Source organism: Lissotriton vulgaris, chromosome 11, assembly GCF_964263255.1.
Source record: "Lissotriton vulgaris chromosome 11, aLisVul1.2, whole genome shotgun sequence".
In the NCBI taxonomy this organism is placed as follows: domain Eukaryota; kingdom Metazoa; phylum Chordata; class Amphibia; order Caudata; family Salamandridae; genus Lissotriton; species Lissotriton vulgaris.
The window spans coordinates 377,200,042-377,222,067 of record NC_141699.1 but is presented as its reverse complement, the minus strand read 5'-3'; the positions used below and the strand labels follow the sequence as shown (position 1 = coordinate 377,222,067).

Genomic DNA, 22,026 nt, shown 5'->3' with positions numbered 1-22,026 from the left:
CCCACGAATCATAGCATTAGACACACGCTATTTGCTGGTCCACTATTATTAAAAATTCTCTCTTTGATGAAGGCACAGAGATTTTCACACTTGAAATCCAGCTGGCAGCAGCATAACATACAGGATATTCTTTTTGCGAGTAAATTTCCATATTGATAATAACTTATTAGTGAATATAGGGCAAAACACGCTTCTGATATTTCTAACTGCTGCCACTTACAGATGTTACTATCACCCAATTCAAAGCATTCAATTTACCTACTTCAAAAGAATTTAAGACTGACTAGCCTCACCAGGATTTGAACTTATGACCACCACGTTTGTCACCTGCTGTACGTGTTCAGCTGACTGAACCAACCTCCCAGTATCAATGTTGGCTGCCTCCTCTTTCAAGAAACTAAAATACCTCCAAAAACAAAGGGCTGGTGAAGTGGGCTTTAATGTTTAAATGTAATTTCAAATATGCACACCATGCAAGGCTGACTATATAACAGATAGCAAATAACCCCTTGACATTTGGAAAAGAAATGTAGGTTTCTACAGTAGGTATGCCCAATGAATACTAGCATTTCCAATCTTCCTCACCAGCATCAATCAATCAAAGAAGGATGAGGATTCCAGAGCTTTGGATCTGAGCATGCATCATACCATGGTGGCCTCCCAACTATCTCCATGTCAGACCTGCTTGGTCACCATTGTCAAGAGGACAAACCCACCATCATAGGTCAAAAGATCTTGACAAGTCTAAGGTACTTGACACACAAGAAGTGTTTTCTGGGCGTCCTGGACAACGCGCACTCTTAGTCCACTCCAGAACAGCCTATGGAAGCAGCGGTCAATGTCTCAAGCAAAAGGTTCTGCTCTTGTCAAAGAGGGCCATCTGGCATCAATGCTTCTTGGCACGAAGTGTGTAGGATAGAGGTGTCAGGGTCTGACCGGGTAGAGAAGACAGGTCTGCTCCTTGAAGGAGGTGCTGTTCCCGATCAGCATCAGTGGGACATTCTGGAAGTGCTGGACAATGCTGACCACGCTGGGGAAAACCTGTAGAGAGGAGAGATATAGAGAGAGTCGTGAGGGTGAAGTGAAGTACATTTCACAACTGGTGGATAAAGCCCAGATAGGCAAGCTTGCAAGGCTGTTTATGGGATTCCGCCTCTGTGTAATAGTCGTACAACTGAAGGGTAGTGAGGTGAAACTTTGAGGGCACACTAGCTAGAGAGACAATAATTATACCACATAGAATGCCAGGTATTCCATTCCATTCCAAATTATTTTCTCTCCACAAAGGAGTGACCTGGTCAGCCAGATTCGACATGAGTTCACCAACATTAAATTCATACACAGAGAATTTCTGCACATGTATGAGACTCTCCCGGAACACTTAAATATATTTCCCTATTCATAAAACAACTATCCATGGAAGTCAAACATATCTATGTTTTTATCTTTTACTAAAATAAAATATACCAGGAAAACATAATGATTTGAGTTCATATAGCGCAACATGTCTGCACAAAATATCTTAAGGCACTTGTATGCGTGTTTGTTCCTACAAGGAAGTACAGAGGGTGTTAAATATTATGACTGGGATTTTTGATTAAGTGGGATACAATGGACTGAAATATTATTTAAACATGTCCCTTTTAAGTGCCTTGTTATAGGTATGACTGATTAATTAGGTCGAAAAAGAACAGTTGATGGACGAACGGTGACCACTGCAAACATTCACCCCCAGTCACAGAGCTGGGTTTAATCCATCATTTTGTTGCTCACCACGCCACTCCAATTTGTACCCAGACATGGGTCCCTTGCTCGTTGCACCAATGGATTCAACCTATCCTGGCTGATGAGGGGTGATACCCTGAAACCAGTCCCAGGATGCTTGTTTCTGGTCCAAGGAGGAACTGGCTTGGCAGTTTGGGCTGGACTGTTCCGATGGGGAGAAGGGTCAAGACTGATTTGCATATGGATGGGTCCAAACTGGGGTGACGTGGCGAGCAAAGTAACAACGGATTAAACCCAGATCTGTGACTGGGGGTGAGTGATCGAAAAGTTTCAACACTCTGTCCATCATTTTATTTTGTGATGATTAAGAGCCCACGACTTGGTCGTCTTACCCGAATTGCACTTGGCTAAAAAGCAAAAGGGCAATTCTTTACCGAATGGGTTTCCCTGAAAAATGCAACTCATATAGTTTGGAAATTGAAAGGATGGATATTGTTGATAATGCCAAGAAACAATCTGAGGCATTCCAAAGTTTAAAGAGCTGACTATTTTAACCTTTAAATGTGTGCGGCTTAGTTTAAGGAAACATGTCCCGAGTGGGGTGGCCTTGGCTTTTAGGGTTCGTAGTCAGGATACTGCCTTTGTATCACAACCAGTACCTGTTTGATATTAAGTATGTATGCCAAGGACAACTCTGCCATCAGGTGGGTTTCGATAAATGGGACACTATCGGCATAACGAATATTGGCGACCTGATGCATAGGGGCAAACTCCTCACTTTTAAAGAGTTGCAGACCAAACATAACCTTGCATCGGGGCAAATGTTTTCGATATTTACAGATCAGACACGCCCTTCTGACCAATATCCCTTACATGTCCTCCATACCAGATTCTTCTACCCTAGAAGACCGCCTACTCTCCTAACCGCTCCTAATGAAAGCTGTATCCTGTACGTATCGAAAGCTCTGTAATAACCTACCTGATCCCTTTCAGACCCTCCGAGACCAATGGCAGGGGGACGTAGCGCCCATAGACGACGAAGAATGGCAAACAGAGCTGATGTCCCCTAGGGAGACGGCGATAAATAATTGTTTTTGTCTTATCCAACTGAAAATCTTACATCGCTCATACCTCTCAGGAGTACTTCTTGCCAAGATAGGTAGCTGGGCAACTACGCCATGTCTTAGAAACTGTGGTCAAGATAGCACCCTTTACCATGTCCTCTGGGATTGCCCCGAAGTATACGCCCCTTGTGGAATAATGTGACCAAAAAATATGAGGGACACGTTAGGTAAACAAGTCAACCTGACACCACGATTGTGAATCCTGAACATTTGGGAGGCCACTGATCTGAAAGAAATACCACAACAATGGGTGGTATTAGTAAAGAGAGCTATTGCGCTGTTCTGGGGTTTCCGCACGAGACCTTTAGCAATTGGATGGATGGAGGAAATGGATCGCTGCATGTTAGCAGAGAAGGAGATCCACAAAATGCGGGGCTGCCCTAAGAAATGGGATCGGAAGAGGGGGGGGGGTGGAACGCGTTTAGAGGCACTATCTGTACATCACCAACAGACGATATGATAATGCTCAGGAGAACTGAACAGTAAAATTCCTGGTGGCTAACAATGTATAACATGTGATTGTGCCTACACTGTACCTCTTTATTGACATGTACTATGAATTTGAAAATATGGCTCTGTGCCTTAATTTAATAAAAAGTTTAAATAAAATAAAATGTCTGTATGCCAAAATATGTTTGTGGATACTACCTGTCAACAGTCAGGATCTCATTCACAATACAAATGACAGGAAAACCTATACTAACAAAGAGGGGAAAACAGAAAAACAAAGTACAAACCTACAGCCTACCAGCGAGATGCATCTCAAGAAGATGTCTAACTCTAGGAAGGTAATGGGAGAGGGGGTCTGTACAGAGCCCTGATTTAACCCTTGAACAATAGTGTATTGGGTTTTTAGGACCTCAAAGACTTCGATGATTAAAATAATGTCAAACAGGAACAATACTTTTTAGGACTATTAACAAATGCTAGAGATATGTCTGGGCTTGGCTAAAATAATCTGTATGTCTGTAGAACACACATGTAAGTATATGGTGTAAGACCATGACCACTGAATATAAATATTGTGATGGTAGACAAAACCTGTTTTTCAGTTTAAAAAAAGGCTTCCCTCTTTGGCAAGACAAAGCTAACCCTGGGTGTAGGACTACGCTACGCTCGTGGAGTCTGCGTGGTTTGTGCTAGTACGCGAATTGCATGTAGCACACTGCAGAAACGCGTAGCGGGCAGTTTTTGTTTGCTCGCGGTCCTCAACGCCAAGTTAGCAACCGCGAATGAGCAAAATCAACATCCAGGTGAGATTTTTTCCTCGTCCCCGATCAGCAACATCAAGCTGCCGATCGCGAGCGTACAAAATAAACCTCCCGGCGAGATTCTCAACGCGGGGAGGTCAGGTTTCTCATTGCGAGTGGTCGCATATGCTAGCGACTACTCACGATGAGAAACTACCAGTCTGCGTTGAGAAAGCTGCTGCTCTAGTACAAATCTACTCGAGCGGCAGAAAACGACCGCTTGCACTATGCAAGATGCGGTTTGCAATGATTGCACAGTGCGGACAAGCATCCAGCACTGTGCAATCAGTGCGAACAGAATTTTCCCTACCGCACTACGCAGTTCGCTTAGCTTTGCATAGCTTGCATAGTGCGAAGTGCACTTCACATAGCTAGGCATAGCGCTACTACACAAACTACGCCCAGGGTTAGAAAAAGCTAGAAACTCATAAAAGGTCATTTTTAATGGATGTGGATGCATGCATCCCGAACAACCACATTTGGAACAGATTTGTAAGTTAGATTAAAGGGAACAGAAGAGAAGAAGTAATGTCATCCCTACTCCTACTCAGATGGCACTGAAATTAACAGAGAAAAACTGTGTCAATCTTACTAGCGTAATTCCTCTAATGGAATACCTGGCATTGTCAAGATTAGGTGTATTAACCCCCCTCAAAACACATAGAACCAGACAGAAGGACAGTGCGTCTTAATCAACGGAGACTGGAAAATATCTTTGGTAACTGGACAGAAGAGCCGGAAGGCCTTAGATCTTCTTTTTTGATATAGGCAACTAGGAGGAGAGTGGACCGGTTATTGACTTAACCTCTATGCCAACCTTTTCCTCGTACTAGTTATTACCTATGAGGTGGATCCCACCTCCCCCAAGTCAGGGAAAACAACACAGGAGGCATGCTTAAAAACCAACCTCCTCCAATGGCCATAGGAAGGGGCTGAATGCCCAGCATCCCTTTTCATGATCTCGATGATCATGGGAAAATGCACACAGTAGGGCTGCAACATGGTCCATGGTGAATACTATTGTGCAACACTACATACGTAACAAATGGCAAGCAGATAAAAAGACTTTTGAAATGGGGCTCTTGAAGCCAGTCCTCTCGTAATAATTGTTACAAAAATAAATGTTTGGGATGTGGCACTAAGTGAATGTTGTTTTTATTTTTGTTCCAGATTTAGTCGAATCCCAAGCAATGGCTGTGGTATTTCCCATAAGTAATGTCTAGTACGAGGACAAGGGGACTTAGAGGTAATGACTAGTACGAGTACAAGTAAGACTGAGAGTAATGAAGATTACCACTAGGTAATTAGGTCATTAACATGTTTTTGGGGGGAAAATGATAATGATTGGTGCAAATTGGCCTTACAGCATGATGATTATCTTATCAATTAAGAGGAAAAAACACATGATCCAAACAGACAAAAGATATCTTCTTTACCCATTAACATTAGGATGCAAATGTAGTCACCATTGTTGTGGCCCCGCTTCCATCAAAGTGAAGTTCTTTTGCTTCTCTACTGATTTTTAACTGTGGATGCCTGGAAATATCTTCATAATATAATATAATGTCATAGCAACATTAAACAGCATGAGATCATTCAAAAAATGGCCCTTTGTTATTCTAAGTACTTAGGGGCATATTTATCAAAAGTAACACAGCACAGCAAGGCACCTTGCTGGACTGCGTTACAGGGAAAGTGGAGAAATTGCCATATTTATCATAATACTGCGCATTCTAGCATTTTCCCATTGCTGGTGCACAATGTGCTGCCTAGCTTCAACGCAAGCACCCTTGCAATATGGTGCAAGAGTTTCTGGGTTGCAGACAGGATGGTTTTGTATAGGAAGGGGCACCTTCTTGCACAAAAATAATCCCCCTAGGCATATTCCTCTTTCTATGTGTGCTGCAGAATCCAGCACACATAGAAAGAGGAAGAAGCGAGGAGAAATAAAGATATTTCTCCTCGTTACACTTCAACTGGGAAGGTGTGGCATTTTGACACCTTCCTAGATCTACCAGTAATGGTAATTCTGGGACTGCGTCAAAATCCATGGGTGTTGCATGGGAACATCCACACAAAGCCCATGGAACGCCTCCCTGGGCAGGGTAACGCAACACAGTGATTTGTGCTGCGTTATGTTACTCCAGATTTATCAAACTACTCAGGGCCACGCAAAGTGGCCTTGCATGGCTTGATAAATCACATTTTAGGGTTGTGTTACGTTGCGTGGTGCGAAAAGCTATGTAACCACCACATAAATATGGCCCTAACCACATAGTCATTTCTGGTGACTGGTTGTGGCTTAACACCAAGGGTTCATTAGATGTCTCATATAACAGGGTTTCAGCTACCTACAGCCATCCTATCTTAGGGGGCCCAGTGTCTAGATGCTGTCTCAAATTGACAGGCCTTTATGATGTCATGATTTCTCAGATGACAATATCCTCTGAGGCACTGTAACCCTACTGTGAGAAGTTGGCCTGATATGTAGTGTTTCCAATTCTGGAACCACTTGGTATCAGTCCAAACAAACCCCAAAGATGTCTGGTTGTAAGTCAACCTTGTTAGACAAGCTATCCTAGTGGTAGCATGGACTAAGCAGCCTTAAAGGCTTAACTTAAGAGGTCGTGTTAAGCGAGCTGTTTTACCACATACAATCCTGTAATCAAATGAAAGGACACCACACAAGTATATATTATAAAAATATATGTATTTATTTCTAAATTACTCCCCAGTACTCTTTATGAGGAAAGGGGCACAAGCGTTAAATCAAAAGCACTGTTACACATATAAAGTTGCACAATTATGGATGAGGGCGGGTGGCCACTCAGACCATATACTAAAAAAATGGTATAAGTAACACTTATCGAACAATGGTTAGGCCTAGGGCCTAGAGATTCGCTGGGAGCAGTCAGGACTAGCAATGATGAAGTCGGGAGTAGCCCACAGGAGACGGGTGCAGCACGGAAAGTGCGGTGCGCACCAATGCACTGTCAATGGTGCGTAAAAGTCAGTTAAAGTGAATTAAAAGATACTTCTGCTGAACCTAGGAACACAAAACTTTAGACACAGACCCTAGAGGTGTGTACCAGTGTATAGACACCGGCGTTGCAATGTTACCTCACCCACAGGCCGTGGGTGCACAGGGTCGAAGTGGCGTCGGGTTCTGACACGCAGGTTCTTGGTGCTTGAAGCTGTTGCAGCTGCAGGCGATGTGAAGCAGAAGTATCCGGTGCAATCCAAGGGTGGATCGAAGTAGAAAAGTACCTGAAAGCAGAGGGGACAGAGTCTGGGTCACTCAGCAGTGACCAGGGTGGAACCAGGACGGAACCAGGCAATGTCGGGCGCAATCAGGCGGTTGTTGATAGGCTTCTCTCCGCTGTCACGTGGGCTCTGGGGCATCTGCGACGTCCAGGAGCAGGTCACGATCTGTCCCACGTAGGCTCTCGCCGTCAGCACCGTCGGCTTCAAGATTGCAGCAAACAGCACTTGGCAAAAGCAATCCACGCGGAACCGGGAGATTGCTTATCACTCGGACCAGGAGGGTCAGAGTGGGGGCTCCTTTTCACAGGAGCTGGTGCAGATCTGGAGCAACCAGAAAAGCGAGTCGTATTTCAAGTTTCGTCGGCACAGGGGCCACAAGCCAGCTGGCAAGTGACCGGGCCAACGCATCGAGCGCACACAAGCAGAAGGGCCCCACGCAGCACTCGTCGAGTGTGGAGGGGTGAGCTTTGGTGCAAGTGGAGCTCGGGGCTGGGGATTCTCAAACCCCGGTGCACAGCTTCGAGGATCACTCGTGGGCTGCACGGTCAGCGTCTCGTGGCCTTTTCAAGATGGCGTGCCCCACGCTTACGGTCGCCTCCACGGGTCTCAGCTCTGCAGGGACTGTGGATCGGGCAGGTAGAAGGCAGGCAAGCTTGATCTCGTCGATCTCTGTCGCTCGAGTTCCGGCGGGAACTGCAACAAAGCAAGGGTCGAGGGCTGGATGGTGCCTGTTTGCACAGGGTGGTCACTCCTTGACCACAAGGGAGATTCTTCAGTCTTCTCACGTCGTGTAGAAAGTCGAAGGGTCCAGAATTCGTTTCTTATGTTTCTTCAGGATGATCTGAGTTCCATTGGGACTGCTCCCCCTCTTATTCGAATCTCGGGGGTTGGACATCCTGCTAGGTCCCCTCCTATGGGTGGGACCCAGGAAGGGGGTGGTTACACCCCTCTCCTTTGATCCTGGCCGCGCTGGGACAGGGGCTGGGAGGCCCCAGAACCGGTTTGGCCGGATTATGCAAGGGGCAGCCTTGTGCTTCCCAGGCAGTGTCTGGTTTCTTTGAAACCTCCCTACTCCAATCCACTATCTCCTGTCTGGGGTGGTTTGACACCGCCCTGTGACAGGAAACTCTTTGTCCAGGCCTCCTCTGCCGGGTTTCGGTCAGCAGCAGGAGGCCAGACCCGTGTCTGTGGCAGGGGCATCCATTTTGTGGATCTGAGGCTCATTTTAAATCAACCGCGTTTCAGTAAAGTAACATGTCTTCTCCCTCTAGAAGGGTGGAATGCTACCCCCGTCGCCAGAACTGGCGAGGGGGTAGTATTCCAATTCGTATGACACCTTACACGACATGTTTTGATAAAGCCAAACCAAAGTTGCTATATAACGGCGAGGATTATAAGGCGCTTAAGAGTATATGGTATGGCATTATCCCGGATTAGCTTAGGGAGTTGTTCCCGACAGCTGCAGACAGGCTCAGCTCATGCCAGAGCACCATCTCACATAAAACCACGCACTCTGCCTCCAGGATTGATGAGGCCTTCCATAGGAGTGGCTTACAGGCTATATATGTGTCCAGATATAGGTTTAGATATAGGTATACTATATCTAAGCAAGGGGTGATTACACCCACTTGCCCCAGCTGAGTGATCAGCCAGTTGTGTCAATTTAAGAACCAGCCAGGGGTGGCAAAAGCTATGCTTCAGCCCCTGGTAGGCCTTGGTGGCACCTATGCCCTGAGCACCTATAGTGCATGGTACAGGGGCTGACAAGGAGTCCATTTCCAATTGTGGTTTGTACCTATAGCACATGTATTATAAATTTAGAGAGAGAACAGCAGGCTGGGGGTCTGATTAGCAGGCCCACAGCCTCAGTAAGTCGAAAACCAGTGAAGCAAAAAGCAAAAATTGGGGTGACCATAGGATAGCAGACCCTACTCTCCTACACCTACCATTAGCAATAGATGTTTGGATCTTCAGGTGCCATGCTATGGTGGCAGAACTTCTTAAGATCTCGCCCTATAGTAGTGCAACCCTCTGCCAGTATGGCTCTCTGGTGATACAGCCCTCTTGAAGCAAGCCACTCTTGCAGTGCAGCCGTTTGTTTGGTGATCAGACATCAAAAACAAGTGGAGGTATAGTAACTTGATGGCATTGCCTTTTGGCTGCATGGCACTGTTGTGGCCCAGTCCTGTGCCAAACCAATTGAGTGGTAGAGAAACCCTTGCGAGGCAGGGCCTCTCTTGTGTATCATAGTCCCTTTACTGTGGTGCAGTTTTTGCCTCACAGAGTTTTGGACAGCTGTCCATTCAAGCCTGACAGGGCTGATGGCCCAACTCTAGACATTATAGGCCATGTGCCCAAAGTCGTAGAACTTTAAAGGGCACTGACACGCCTCTGTGCACTGAGACATTTTCGCTGACATTAAGTCCACCTTGTCAATTTAGCTTTCTTGATGCTGAGGTCCCTCTTGATTCCAAGGCCCTATTGACATCTAGATCCTAATTGAGGTAATTCGCCTGCTAATAAGGACCTTTTGGTAGGTTGATGGCTGACAACATGGTGCTTTCAGGAGATATCAAGGTGCTTTCACGACATCAAAGACCATGCCAAATAAGTGGAAGCATCTGAGGCAAGTCCAAGATAAGCAAGCTCGAGGGACGGATAGATGAGTTGAACATTTGTTGCTAGAGCAAAGTGATGGTTGTCAGGTCATGAGTTCAAGTTCAGGCAAAACTGACTCAAACTTCCATCCAACCATAGGTGAGAAAATTGAATATAATAAATTGGGTATTTGTAACATCTCTATTTACATTGTTTAGAAAGAGCAGAATTTGTTATGAAGTACTATATTAAAAACAAGATGTTACTATTCAAAAGGGGCACCAGAATGATTGTGGTAGGAGCATAGTGCTTCATTAGGATGGCGGGCAGACTTGGGTCCGCCCGCCATCCTAGCCGTAACGGGACCGCCTGCCTGTAAGGTGGCGGTCCCACACTCCATATCAGGATGCGACGGCCACCGTGGTGGCCGCATCCAGCGTTTTAAAAGTGCGGACGGTGCTGCTGGCTGCAGCACCGCCGTGGTGTTGAAAACTCATGTTGTGCATTTCCATGCACAACGTGGCAGGCACCAATCGGTGCCTGCCACCTTCTGCATGGAAATGTATGGGGGGACCATGGTTACACCAGTGCAGCAACACTCCCCCCAATAGGGGGGCCTACAACGGACCCCCAAACCCAATCCCCGCCAGCCTTTCCATGGCGGAATCACCGCAATGGAAAGGCGCCTGGCCAAACACATCCTAACATGGCGGACAGTGCCTGCTAGGCACCACCACCATATTAGTGGCCCTGCTCCACCTGCCAGGCAATCGGCACGATTGCCACCAGCTGAAAAGCGGCGGACGGACTTTGCGTCAACCACCATATTAGGGTGGCGGTGGGTATACCTCATTGTGATGGCGGATCAATCGCCACTGCCAGCCCAGCGGTGGCGATCGTTCCGCCATCGTAATGAGCCCCATAGTTCCTCCATGGCCATTTTGCTGCACACGTCTTCAAATCAAGTGTGGAAACCAGTCGTATTCCGAAGAGTTTAAGGATCTAGCCTGGTAATAGCTGTTTACATTTATATCTCATAATGTCATCTTCAAATCCAGTTAGAAACATATTATCCACCCAGGTAAAGGCCAAGAGCGAAAAAAACGCAGGGAAATAATTTTCTGTGAAAGTACTGTGAAACTGGTCCTGCTCACAGAGAGTGAAAAACTGGCTTGTGGGACCTGTTGTTGTTGTGCTGCATTCTGGGAATGTTTGCCCCTGCCATGGGCTGCTTTACACAACACATAACTTTTTCCTCTAAGAAAATGGCACCTTGTCATTTTTCCTGTTTAAAAGGGGAGAATATAAAGAGGTAATTGTTGTCTTAATATAAGCTTTTTCTGATAAGAAATATGTATTTCTCTCTGCTAGGCCAGGAACTTGCACATTCTCAGTTATTCTGCGATTATGACTGTTGATAAACATCCCAGGACTGCCTGGTAGAGCATTCGGTGTAAAAACAGGTGCTGTTTTGCCCCCGAAAGGCAGGCGTGCAGAGGCCAGCATGACAATTGTGTGGAAGCAAAAAGCCCGTGTGCTGTTCAGGGGCGTTGAGCTCTTCCAGGTATTTGGCAGCGTGGGCAGGAGGAGTTAGGAGGCTAAGAAATGTGAGGCTCACCTCCTCATGGTTCTTGCCCTCCTTGCCCAGGGCGTACTGCTGCTTCCCCTCTGTGGAGCGGATGGGAATGTTGTAGATTCTTCCCTTGTGGAAGACCACCAGAGTGTAGGGCTGGTTGCAGCTTTGGCCAGAACTGTCTCTCACCATGAAAGCACCGTCCTAAAAGAGAAAAGGTGGTGAGGGTTCAGAGGTGAGCGAGCTGAGCAACAAAGAAAGGGAAAGTTGAGAAAAGGATGGCAATACATATGGAGGGCAGCAGAATAACAGTAGGAAAGCATAGATGTCATGTTTGTCTGACAATTACTTACTCCCTGAAGAAAGGAACAGGATAGAAGAGAGATATATAGAACATAGACACAGAAAACAGATGGCATTGCCCGCCCCTTTTCTATCAACCGCTCGGTCTGTCAGATCCAGCCCTAGAACCGTATGGTTTGAGATTTAATTCACACCAGCAGCCATAGCAGTCAAACAAAGTTTTATCAATTTTGTTTTATAGTTATATCTGTGGAGGCACGACTATTGCTGTGAACTGCATGATATGATTGAGAGCTGGCATGAGCGGAGACTCTAGATTAGGCCAGGCAAAAATAAAATTATGTCGGGAATTTCACATTACGCCTGTGATGCGAAATCCTCAAAATTAAATCATTATGCCACTTCACATAAATATGCGCCATTTGCTGTAAAAATTTACTGTGAAACGTGGCATTTGCTGTAAAAATGTACTGCGAAGACCAGAATGTGAGCTGCTGTAGTTCACTGAGCTTTGTTCAAATGCATCCTCGCACCATAAATCGACTTGGGTATGCATTTTGCACTTAAATAGAGCGCAAAAAATGGATTTGCATTCCGCACAATTACCCTTAATTCTGCAGAAATTTTGTGTAATTACGTGAAAGCATGTTACTCGATTTTTGCACGCCCCTACTCTCGATAACGTACATTATGATCGTCTCACGTCACTATTAAGGGCAAGGCACTAATCTTGAATGAGATTAGCTTTTGAAATAAAATGTATGACTCATTATGACATACACAGGTCACAATACAAGACAACCTAATTCACCTCTCTTGTGGTCACTATTATCCAGCAGAAATGAAGTGACAATTCATACTCAATACAATATAATGGTTCTTTCAACTGAAGGACTGAACATTGTAATATTTGTCGACTGAGCTTCATTTTAGATGGCTCACATAAATAATTATTTAAGAGCTGAAACACTGTTACAGCTATAATATGCAGACAAGGGGATTTTCCTAAATGCTCTTTTACATGAGATGTAAAAACTCTTATTCGATGATGTAATGTTTTTATAATACATTTTAATAATTCACTACTTGTGCCCATCATGAATTATAAAATATACACCCTAGGATTTCAAGTCCATGAATGATGGTAAAATGTTTTTTTGTGAGGAACTTCTCCAGGTATATGGCTTTTCTTTATACCTTAACTTTACCCCCAGGTCCCTCCTGTCCTCGTCCCCTTCATTAATAACAAGTGAGATCTACTATCTCTCAGACAGAAAAAAGAAAGTAGGAATGCTGGTACGCCCCTCCCTCTCCCTATAGGGAGTACATAAGGGTACAGTACCCAGCATGCCTCCTGTTCTTTTTTCTGTCTGTCGACAGTTTTCTGTTTGTAGGTCCAGGAGCGGTTGGGCTCCTGGGGTCTCACCTGGGGCTTGGCCTCGGGTGGGGGCTGGTTCTTCCGGGCTGACTTCTCCTGCCGGGCTTGAGGAGTCTCCTGTGACGCTGTCTGCCGCCTCTGTCCCTGCTCGTGGGAGTCTTGGTCTGTTCCGGCGGGGTGAGGCTCTGGAGGCATGGAAGCAGTGTCGGGCCGCGTCTCTGTGCCGCCGGGCTGTGCAAGACGCGGCCATTATCGTCTGAGGCTCCGGGAGGTGCGGCGGCTCCGTGGTTGCTGGGGCGCTTCCTTCCGGCCATTGCCTGACTTCCTGGTTTTGGAAGCGGAAGTCAGGCGTTTGAGGTTCCCGGCTGCGGGCGGTGTGAGGCTTGTTTGCCGGTTCCTGGAGTAAGTACCGCATAGCGGTTTTGGGGCATTTAAATTGACTGGATGTTCTTTGTTCCCTGCATTTCGTCCTTGTTCTTGGGGATAACGGTCGCTGTGCTGATTTGTGCTGCTGCAGGCGTTTGGTTGCTGTTTCTCCTGCTGCTGCCTGGGCTCCTCATTTTCTTGCTGGTTGTCCTGCCTGCTGGTCTGTCCTGCTTGCTGGGGCTTTTTCAGATGGGGAAACATTCCCGAAAGCGCAAGCATGTCGAGGAGTCCTCCACTTCCTCGACTTCCTCCTCCTCCCCTTCTCCTGATCCCCGGCGCTCCAGGCGTCGTTCGAGGGGTGATGCGAAGTTGAAGGCTCTCATCCAGGAGTCCTTGCTGGAGATGGGTGGTTCCAGGCCTGGGGGTTCTAAGAATAAGTCCGGGTCGCGGGCTAGAGGTGTGCCCCCTCCTTCTCCCTCCTCTTCTTCGTCCTCTGGCTCTGAGGATGGTGGTTTGGACGCTGATCTGGTAATGGGCAAGTATGTTGACAAGGACATGTTGCCGGATTTGCTGAGCCATGTCAAGGAAAATATGGGATTTCCGGCGGATAGTGTGCCTGGTTCGTCGGGAGGTTCTCTCCTTCGCCAGTTCCAGTATTCTGCTCCTACGGTTATGCCGGTGCATCCTAGTGTGCGGGAGGTTTTGGATCGGGAGTGGAAGGATCCCGATCGCATTCAGATGCCCCGCTTCATGGCGAAGCTGTATCCTCTTCAGGATATGGCGAAGGACTTGCCGGACTCGGTCCCTGTGGATTCTGTGGTGGCCAGTCTGGTTGGTCGCACTTCCTTGGCCGAAGATGCTGTGGTGCGTGACCCTGTGGATAAGAGGGTTGACGCCTCTCTTCGTAAGGTTTATTCTGGCTCCCATTTGGCCCTGAGGGCGGGTATTTATGGGACCTATGTGGCACAGTCTCTTCTATCTGACTTGCAGAATTTATTTGATTCTATGGATAATACCACTGACTGCGCTGATATTCTGGCACACATCGAGCGTCAGGTTGAGTTTTTGTCTGACATTTCCTTTGACGTGGTTCGGGCCTCCGCTCTGTCTGGGGGTGCTTGTATAGCGGCTCGTCGGAATGTGGTCCTCAAGGATTGGAAGACCGATTCTGCCCAGAAGACTGCTGCCCTGCGTCTGCCGTTTCAGGGTTCCATGTTGTTTGGAGCAGAGTTGGAGGGGAAGCTTCATCGTCTTTTTAAGGAGAAGAAACATTCCTCTTCTTTCAAGATGCCCGCGGCTGCTCCTGCCTTTTCTAAGCCGAAGCCTTTTTTTAGACCCTCTTCTCGCAGGCAGTTTTCCAGAGCTCGTGGCCGTTTTCAGCCTGGTCGGGGACGGGACATGAAGGCGAAGTCCCCTCCTGCGAAGCCTCGTTCCTGACTATCTGGGGTCCGAGGTCGGACCATTGGTAGGTGGTCGGCTTCGGTTATTTCTTCCGGCCTGGATGTCCTCCTGTTCAGACTTGTGGGTCCTGGACGTGATCCGCCTGGGGTATCGTGTGGAGTTCTCCAGCCTGCCTCCGGACTCTGGGGTCCGTCCGACTCCTTGGCCATCCTGCCCGTCCAAACGGGCGGAACTTTCTCGGGGGATTCAGTCGCTGTTGGACAAAGGGGCGATTCAGGCGGTGCCTCCGGGGGAGTGGGGTCGGGGGTTTTACTCCATCATTTTCCTGGTGCCCAAGGTGACGGGAGGGTTTCGCCTTGTTCTGGATCTCAAGGCCCTGAACAAATTTGTGTTGCGGATTCCGTTCAAAATGGAGACTCTTCAGAGGGTGATTCCCCTGGTTCTGCAGGGTCATTACATGTGCTCTCTGGACCTCCAGGATGCCTATTATCACGTCCCTGTCCATCCTCTCTCCAGTCCCTTCCTGCGCTTTTGCCTTCGGGGGGTCCATTACCAGTTTGTGGTTCTCCCGTTTGGCCTGAGGTCGGCTCCCAGGGTGTTTACGAAGGTGGTTGCTCCCTTGGTAGCTTTCTTGCATCTCCAAGGGATGATGGTTTACCCGTATCTGGACGACTGGCTCCTGCATTCCCCCTCAGCGGAGCGGTTGTTGTCGGATCAGCGGGTGGTGTGTGCTGCTTTGAGGGACCATGGGTTCCTGTTGAATCTCCCCAAGTGCCGGCTCCCCCCTACTCAGGACTTGCAGTTCATTGGGGCCCGTTTCCGCACAGATCTGAATCGGGTGTTCCTGCCGGTGGATCGAGCTGTGACCCTGTGTTCTCTGGCTCATCGGTTTCTTGTGGGGAGGTCGTTTCAGGTCCGCCTGTGGTTGCGTCTACTGGGCTTGATGGCCGCCACTGTGTTCACGGTTCCATGGGCGCGTTTCCATCTTCGTCCTCTGTGGTCCTACCTGCTGTCTCGGTGGGATCCATTGTCGGGGGATTTGTCCCTTCTTGTTCCTGTGTCTCTCCGTATCCTTCCTGCCCTGCGTTGGTGGTCTCTGTCTTCCAGTCTGGACAAGGGCTTGCCTCTGCAGTCTCCTCCTCCGGTGGTACTTACGACGGATGCCAGCGCTCTGGGTTGGGGTGCGACTTTGGGGTCGGACTGCATTCAGGGTCGTTGGTCCCTTCTGGAGGGTCGTCAGTCTTCGAACTGGCGGGAGTTGTCGGCTGTGTGTCGAGCTGTCAGGGGGTTTCGACTTCTTCTGGTGGGCCGCCATGTGTTGGTTCGGTCGGACAATTCAGTGACGGTGTCCTACCTAAATCACCAGGGCGGTATCCGTTCTCGGTCCCTGAACGCGGTGGTGTCCCCGTTGTTTTGCTGGGCGGAGTGCCATCTTCTGTCCCTGGTGGCTGTACATGTTCGGGGGGTGGACAATGGGGTGGCGGATGCCCTCAGTCGTTTTTTTCCTGCATCCCTGGAGTTGGCATTGACACCGGGGGCCTTTCGTCTGGTGTGCGTGAGGTTTGGTCAGCCCTTTCTGGACCTCTTTGCTTCCCGGCTCAATGCGCAGCTTCCCCGCTTCTTCTCCCGGATTCCTCAGGAGGGTTCTTGGGGGGTGGATGCTCTGTCCCTTCCTTGGCCGTCTCGCCTGCTGTACGCCTTTCCTCCTCTGGTTCTGATATCTCGCTTTCTGTCCCGCCTGTTGCGGGAGGATCGAGAGGTGGTGGTGGTGGTGCCCTTCTGGCCCCGCAGGTCTTGGTTCCCCACGCTGATGCTGTTGGCTGTTCAGGGTCCATGGTTCTTCCCCTTCCTTCCGTCTCCCTTGCGGTCGTCTCCGATGTTGCCCCTCCGGCGGCTTCGGCTGTCGGTTTGGCGGTTGAGAGGCAAGGGTGGAGGCGTAGGGGTCTCCCGGAGCATTTAGCCTTGGCTATTCAGCAATCTCGGAAGCCTTCTACCCTTCAATCCTATGGTAGGCATTGGGGCAACTTTGAGCGTTGGTGTCTTGGCCTGGCTTTGTCTCCCTTGGTTTGTCCTTTGCCGGATGTTCTCCAGTTCCTTTGGGATGGGTTCGAGAAACGTTTGTCCGTTTCTACTTTGCGGGCTCAGTGGGCTGCTATCAGGGCTTTTCGGGCTCCTTGGGGGAACCTGCCAGATGTGGATGGTCTGGTTTCCCGGCTGTTGCGTAGTTTTTCTAACTCACGCCCTGTGGTGCGTCCGTCTTTTCCTCTCTGGGATCTTCCCTTGGTTTTGAGGGTACTGGTTGCTGCTCCCTTTGAACCTTTGGAAGAGGTGGATATCAAGTTTGTCACGCTGAAGGTTGTTTTTTTGGTGGCTATCACTTCTGCTCGTCGCCTGGGGGAGCTGGGTGCCTTGATGGCTCGAGAACCCTTTCTGTCCTTTTCTGCTGACGGGGTGGTCCTTCGTTTGGATTCCTCTTTCGTCCCTAAGGTTTCCTCCCAATTTCATCGCTCACAGGAGCTGGTCCTCCCTGCTTTGCTTTCGGCTCCGGTGGACGGGGACGACCTCCCTTGGTCCTTGCTGGATGTTTGCCGGGCTTTGCGGGTTTATTTGGATCGGACCCGGGATTTCCGGCTTTCTGACTCCCTGTTTGTTTCTTTTGGTGCTGTCTCCAGGGGTGGTCGGGCTTCTACTTCTTCCATTGGGCGTTGGTTGAAGCAGGTTATTGTTCTGGCCTATTCCCTTTCTGGTTCCCCTCCCCCGGCTGGGGTTCAGGGGCGTTCTACTAGGGGTATGGCTGCTTCCTGGGCAGAGGTTCGTGGGGTGTCCCTTTCGGAAATTTGTAGGGCCGCTACTTGGGCTTCTGCTAATACCTTTGTTAGGCATTACCGTATCCAGAATGTTCTGGGGGATGACACTAACTTTGGTTTGGGGGTTCTTCGGGCTGTGTGTTCCTGATCCCCTTGTTTTCTTTTGTGCTGTGCTGTTGTTTGCAATAAATTGCTGGGTGTTGCTGTTCTGCTGTGTCCTGGTGGTTTTTTGTTTGATGATGGCCGGTTGCTGCTTGGGTATTCTCACTTGTTATTAATGAAGGGGACGAGGACAGGAGGGACCTGGGGGTAATGTACTATTACTTACCGGTAATCTTCATTACTCCGGGTCCCGTTGTCCTCGTCCCCTTCATTACATCCCTCCCTCCCTCCCGGGCTTTCCGGCCCTCATCTTGGGCTTGGTGGTTCAGGAGGCATGCTGGGTACTGTACCCTTATGTACTCCCTATAGGGAGAGGGAGGGGCGTACCAGCATTCCTACTTTCTTTTTTCTGTCTGAGAGATAGTAGATCTCACTTGTTATTAATGAAGGGGACGAGGACAACGGGACCCGGAGTAATGAAGATTACCGGTAAGTAATAGGACATTAAGTCACTTGTCAACTTACATTTTGAGGAGACTAACTCATTAAGAACCATGGGGCATATTATCAAGGGGGTTTATCCCCGCTTTTTTGGCTATAAAAGCCAAGAAAGCGGAGATAAAATTATCTCCCTATTACCTAGCTGTCGCTAACACCAGTTAGTGACAGCTAGTAGGAGATAGCGACCATCTTGGGCCCCGCTTTGCATGCCAGTGATATTTATCACTAATGACATGCAAAGTAGGCGTGCCAAGATGTTAGCGACTGGAAACAGTCGCTAACATCGCTATCTCCTATTACCAACTTTTGGAGATATTCGCGCTAAGCGCGAATATCTCCAAAAGCTAACACCTGCCCCTGAGCAGTTCTTAGCCATGTTATCCAATGGTAGGTGGATAACATTGCTAAGAGCATTAGCTCGGTAATGCAGGAATATCGTGGACTTTTCAGCGATATTCATGCATTGCGGCCGATTTTTATCTCATTTGCAATAAACCTTGGTAATGCCAAGGTTTATCTGAGATAAAAATCGCCGCAGGTCGGCGATACATTTTTGTCTCTAACCAAGCAATAGCGATAATTATCGCTATTGCTTGGTAATATGCCCCCATATCTTTCTAATTTAGTGTGTTCTTTGAAAGTTAAATATTGTTAGATTGTTTCACCTTCTAGAGACACAAACTGTAGACAATTAGTGCCACGGATAACTGGTAGAAATCTAAGATATCCATTGAAGCCAAGAGCATGATAAAGGAACTTTCTTTTGAAAGAGTAAACATATCTCTCCAAATAAGTAATTGAGACAGATATCTTTGCTGCAGACCTAAGTACTGCCAGTCAGTGGCACCTGGGAGGGGCCTTTGGAATTCCTATAAAACTGTCACCCAATTCCCATGGAAAATTTACATTCACAAATGTTGAAGTTGGACCTTTGTTCAGGTACAATATGAAATTATGGAAGTGAAAGGTACAAATCTGTGGAAGGAAAATTTAGACCTCAAAGTATTCTACTTATGTCAAAGAAGACCTTTGAATCCTGGAATTTACAGATTTATGCAATATGAAAAGCCTATGTATTGTTTTGGTTGTAACTAGAGAGGAAATGGGACATGCCACCTCACTTGGTTTAGGATATAATTTGTCTGTCCATTGACAAAACCTATAGACCATTAAAAAGATCATTCGGCGAGGGCTGACACTCAGCCTGCTTTCACCACCAGCCTAGATATTCAGAGTTTAGAAATGGATATTGTTAGAAATAGAATTTAAGTTAACAATTCCCTGTTTTTGATTTATTTTTAATTAATACTCTTGTTTACTTAGGATGCAACTTTGTAATGGTTTACATTGCATTTTAATGTGACTTTGAAATGGGGGTGATGTTTCAGAATGTCTGTAACTGTCTTGTTGACAATTACTTGTTACCTCTTCCTCTCAACACTACTGTTGCTTTCACAGTCCCCTCGAGCGTGAATGGCTGCAGTTAGCTCCCTAATGACATGTTTGAAAGGGTTCATAGGTATTATCAAATGGGTCGGTTCATTCTCCACACACGGCTAAGTGATGAGATACCTGGATGCAAAAAAACTACTTTGTATCAACCTCAGCACTTTAGGTTAAATCCCTGGCATATCTACCACCACTCAAAAGAAGCCCACTAGATCCTATTGATTGATCTTTGTGACCATATACAGTCTGGTCATGGCTCAGAGGTATCAGGGTGTTATTCAAGAGTACAGTTACCAAACAATCACAGCAGGAGGTAATTAAAGATACACCCTAGGTATGATTAAAAGCAGGAAATCGAGAGTAAGTGAGAGACATGCTGTACTCAACTACACTTCCCAAACTATCAGCACAGGAGTACATTTCAGATACAGCATTGGAAAAATTAAAGCAACATTTGAGAGTCAGAGTTAGCAAAATTAATTTAACCCACGTATATTTACAAGACAAGAGCTTTGAGATCTTTTTTGAAGATAGCATGGCACTTCTGCCCCCAAAACCAGTGTTCTGTGTAAACAGCCCTTCCAGAACACCCCAGGCAGTCCAGTGGAATTCCATGCACTAGCGAACAAGTTACTGTCTCATGAGCCATAACACAGTACCTGAGCCTATACAGCCAAGAACAAGACTGCCAATCTGTCCAATGGAAGGAGAGGGGGCACCTGTAGTAAAAGCCATACTAACACCCTGTCAACAACATAATAGACTATTCAACCCCTGCTGTTTTCTTAGGGCTCACCTTGTGAGAACGTTGAAGCAGGCTGTCGGCTGTGTTGCGGTCACAGTGTCCTCCGTACCACGGTTTGCCCAAAACTCCAGGATCCTGGAAAACAAGATGGTGAGAGAGTCCAGCCCAGACTGGGGAACACCTCCATACCCTGATGGTACCTGAAACTCTAACTCTAAAGGTCTGATAGCTACTATATCCTGACTTTTGTATGTACTTCAAAGATATTGTGTGCCCTGCCTATTAAAGCAATTGAATTACGACGAAATACCTTACTATTGCAAGGCTCAATTTTCAATGTAATAGACAACAGTTGCCTTAAAGGCAGAAAGGATGATACGAAATAAAAAATGTAAGAAGTGTTGGCCGATGAGGTCGGATTCATAAGGCACTTTTATGAGCGCTTTGAAGTCTACTCCCACATATTTGCTCTTAAGTTTGCAGACTTTTAAGGTATTTGCAAAAAGACCTGGAAACCCACAACAGCCAGTAGACAGACCAGGCCCGTAGCCAGGAATATTTGTTTGGGGGAGCATGGCCCAAGCAATGACTGCAACATAAGGGTGGTTCAGTGGATGAGAAAATAAGCATTCTCGATAGAATGTTTTAAAAAAATTATATTTTGGTAAGTGCCTAAGACTGCTGGAAGCAGGACAAGCAGTCAGAGAAGGTGCATACATATTGGGGTAGTGTGGAAAGGGCTCCCAAAATGTTTTTGGTTTGGTTAGTGTACACAAGGACCTTATCTTTGTTATCCATCACAGAAACAATAGATTGCCAAGCACTCCCTTGTCAAATCACATAATGGGGTTGCATACCAAATCAAAATTTGGAAGGGGTGGGTACAACATCCCTATTAAATTGAATTTCAAATGTTTGCGACCATAATATGAGTTGCAAACCATTCTTAGGCTACCAACTCCTCAAAGGTGATTGTAAGCGATTCACAAAGGGGAAGTGGTCATCTTAAGACACTTTCCCTGTTGTGAATGTAAAACAAAAGTTTGGTGTGGGAAGTGGTCCAGTGGAACTTTAAAAATCTAAAGTTTAAATGCAGCATTGTTTCTTTCAAGACAAAAGGGCTGCATTTAAAACAAAAAAAATATTGAAAATGAGATCACAGATGGGTGATTTGCTAACAAGAGGCCACCGTTCCTCTAATGGCCATCCATTGGAGTAAGTCATAATTTGCTACCTAATTCATGAAGAGTAATGGGGTAGGTTGGATTGTGCTTCACTCTAAATCCTTATTGTGTGAATTAACCTATTAATACATTGATTCGTTCACCAAATAATTTAACTGGCACAAAATAATATGTTGCAAATTATGTAGATCTGGCCCTAAGTTTTTGTTATGAATTGCTAATAATAATTACATAGTAAAATCCCTTTGCAGAATGT

At 47.0% G+C, this 22,026-nt stretch overlaps 1 protein-coding gene across 1 annotated transcript in view; it reads right to left on the bottom strand.

Moving 5' to 3' along the window:
• Window positions 1–420: 420 nt before the first annotated feature.
• The window catches only part of LOC147679807 (uncharacterized), a 582,063-nt gene continuing 560,457 nt past the window's right edge, over window positions 421–22,026 (bottom strand). Inside the window, exons 25-27 of the mRNA XM_086943363.1 lie at window positions 20,638–20,721; window positions 11,580–11,738; window positions 421–1,041 (exon numbers count right to left, since the gene is read on the bottom strand). Coding sequence (XP_086799489.1) covers window positions 925–1,041; window positions 11,580–11,738; window positions 20,638–20,721 — 360 coding nt within the window. The 3' untranslated portion in view covers window positions 421–924. The remainder of the gene's footprint in view (window positions 1,042–11,579; window positions 11,739–20,637; window positions 20,722–22,026) is intronic.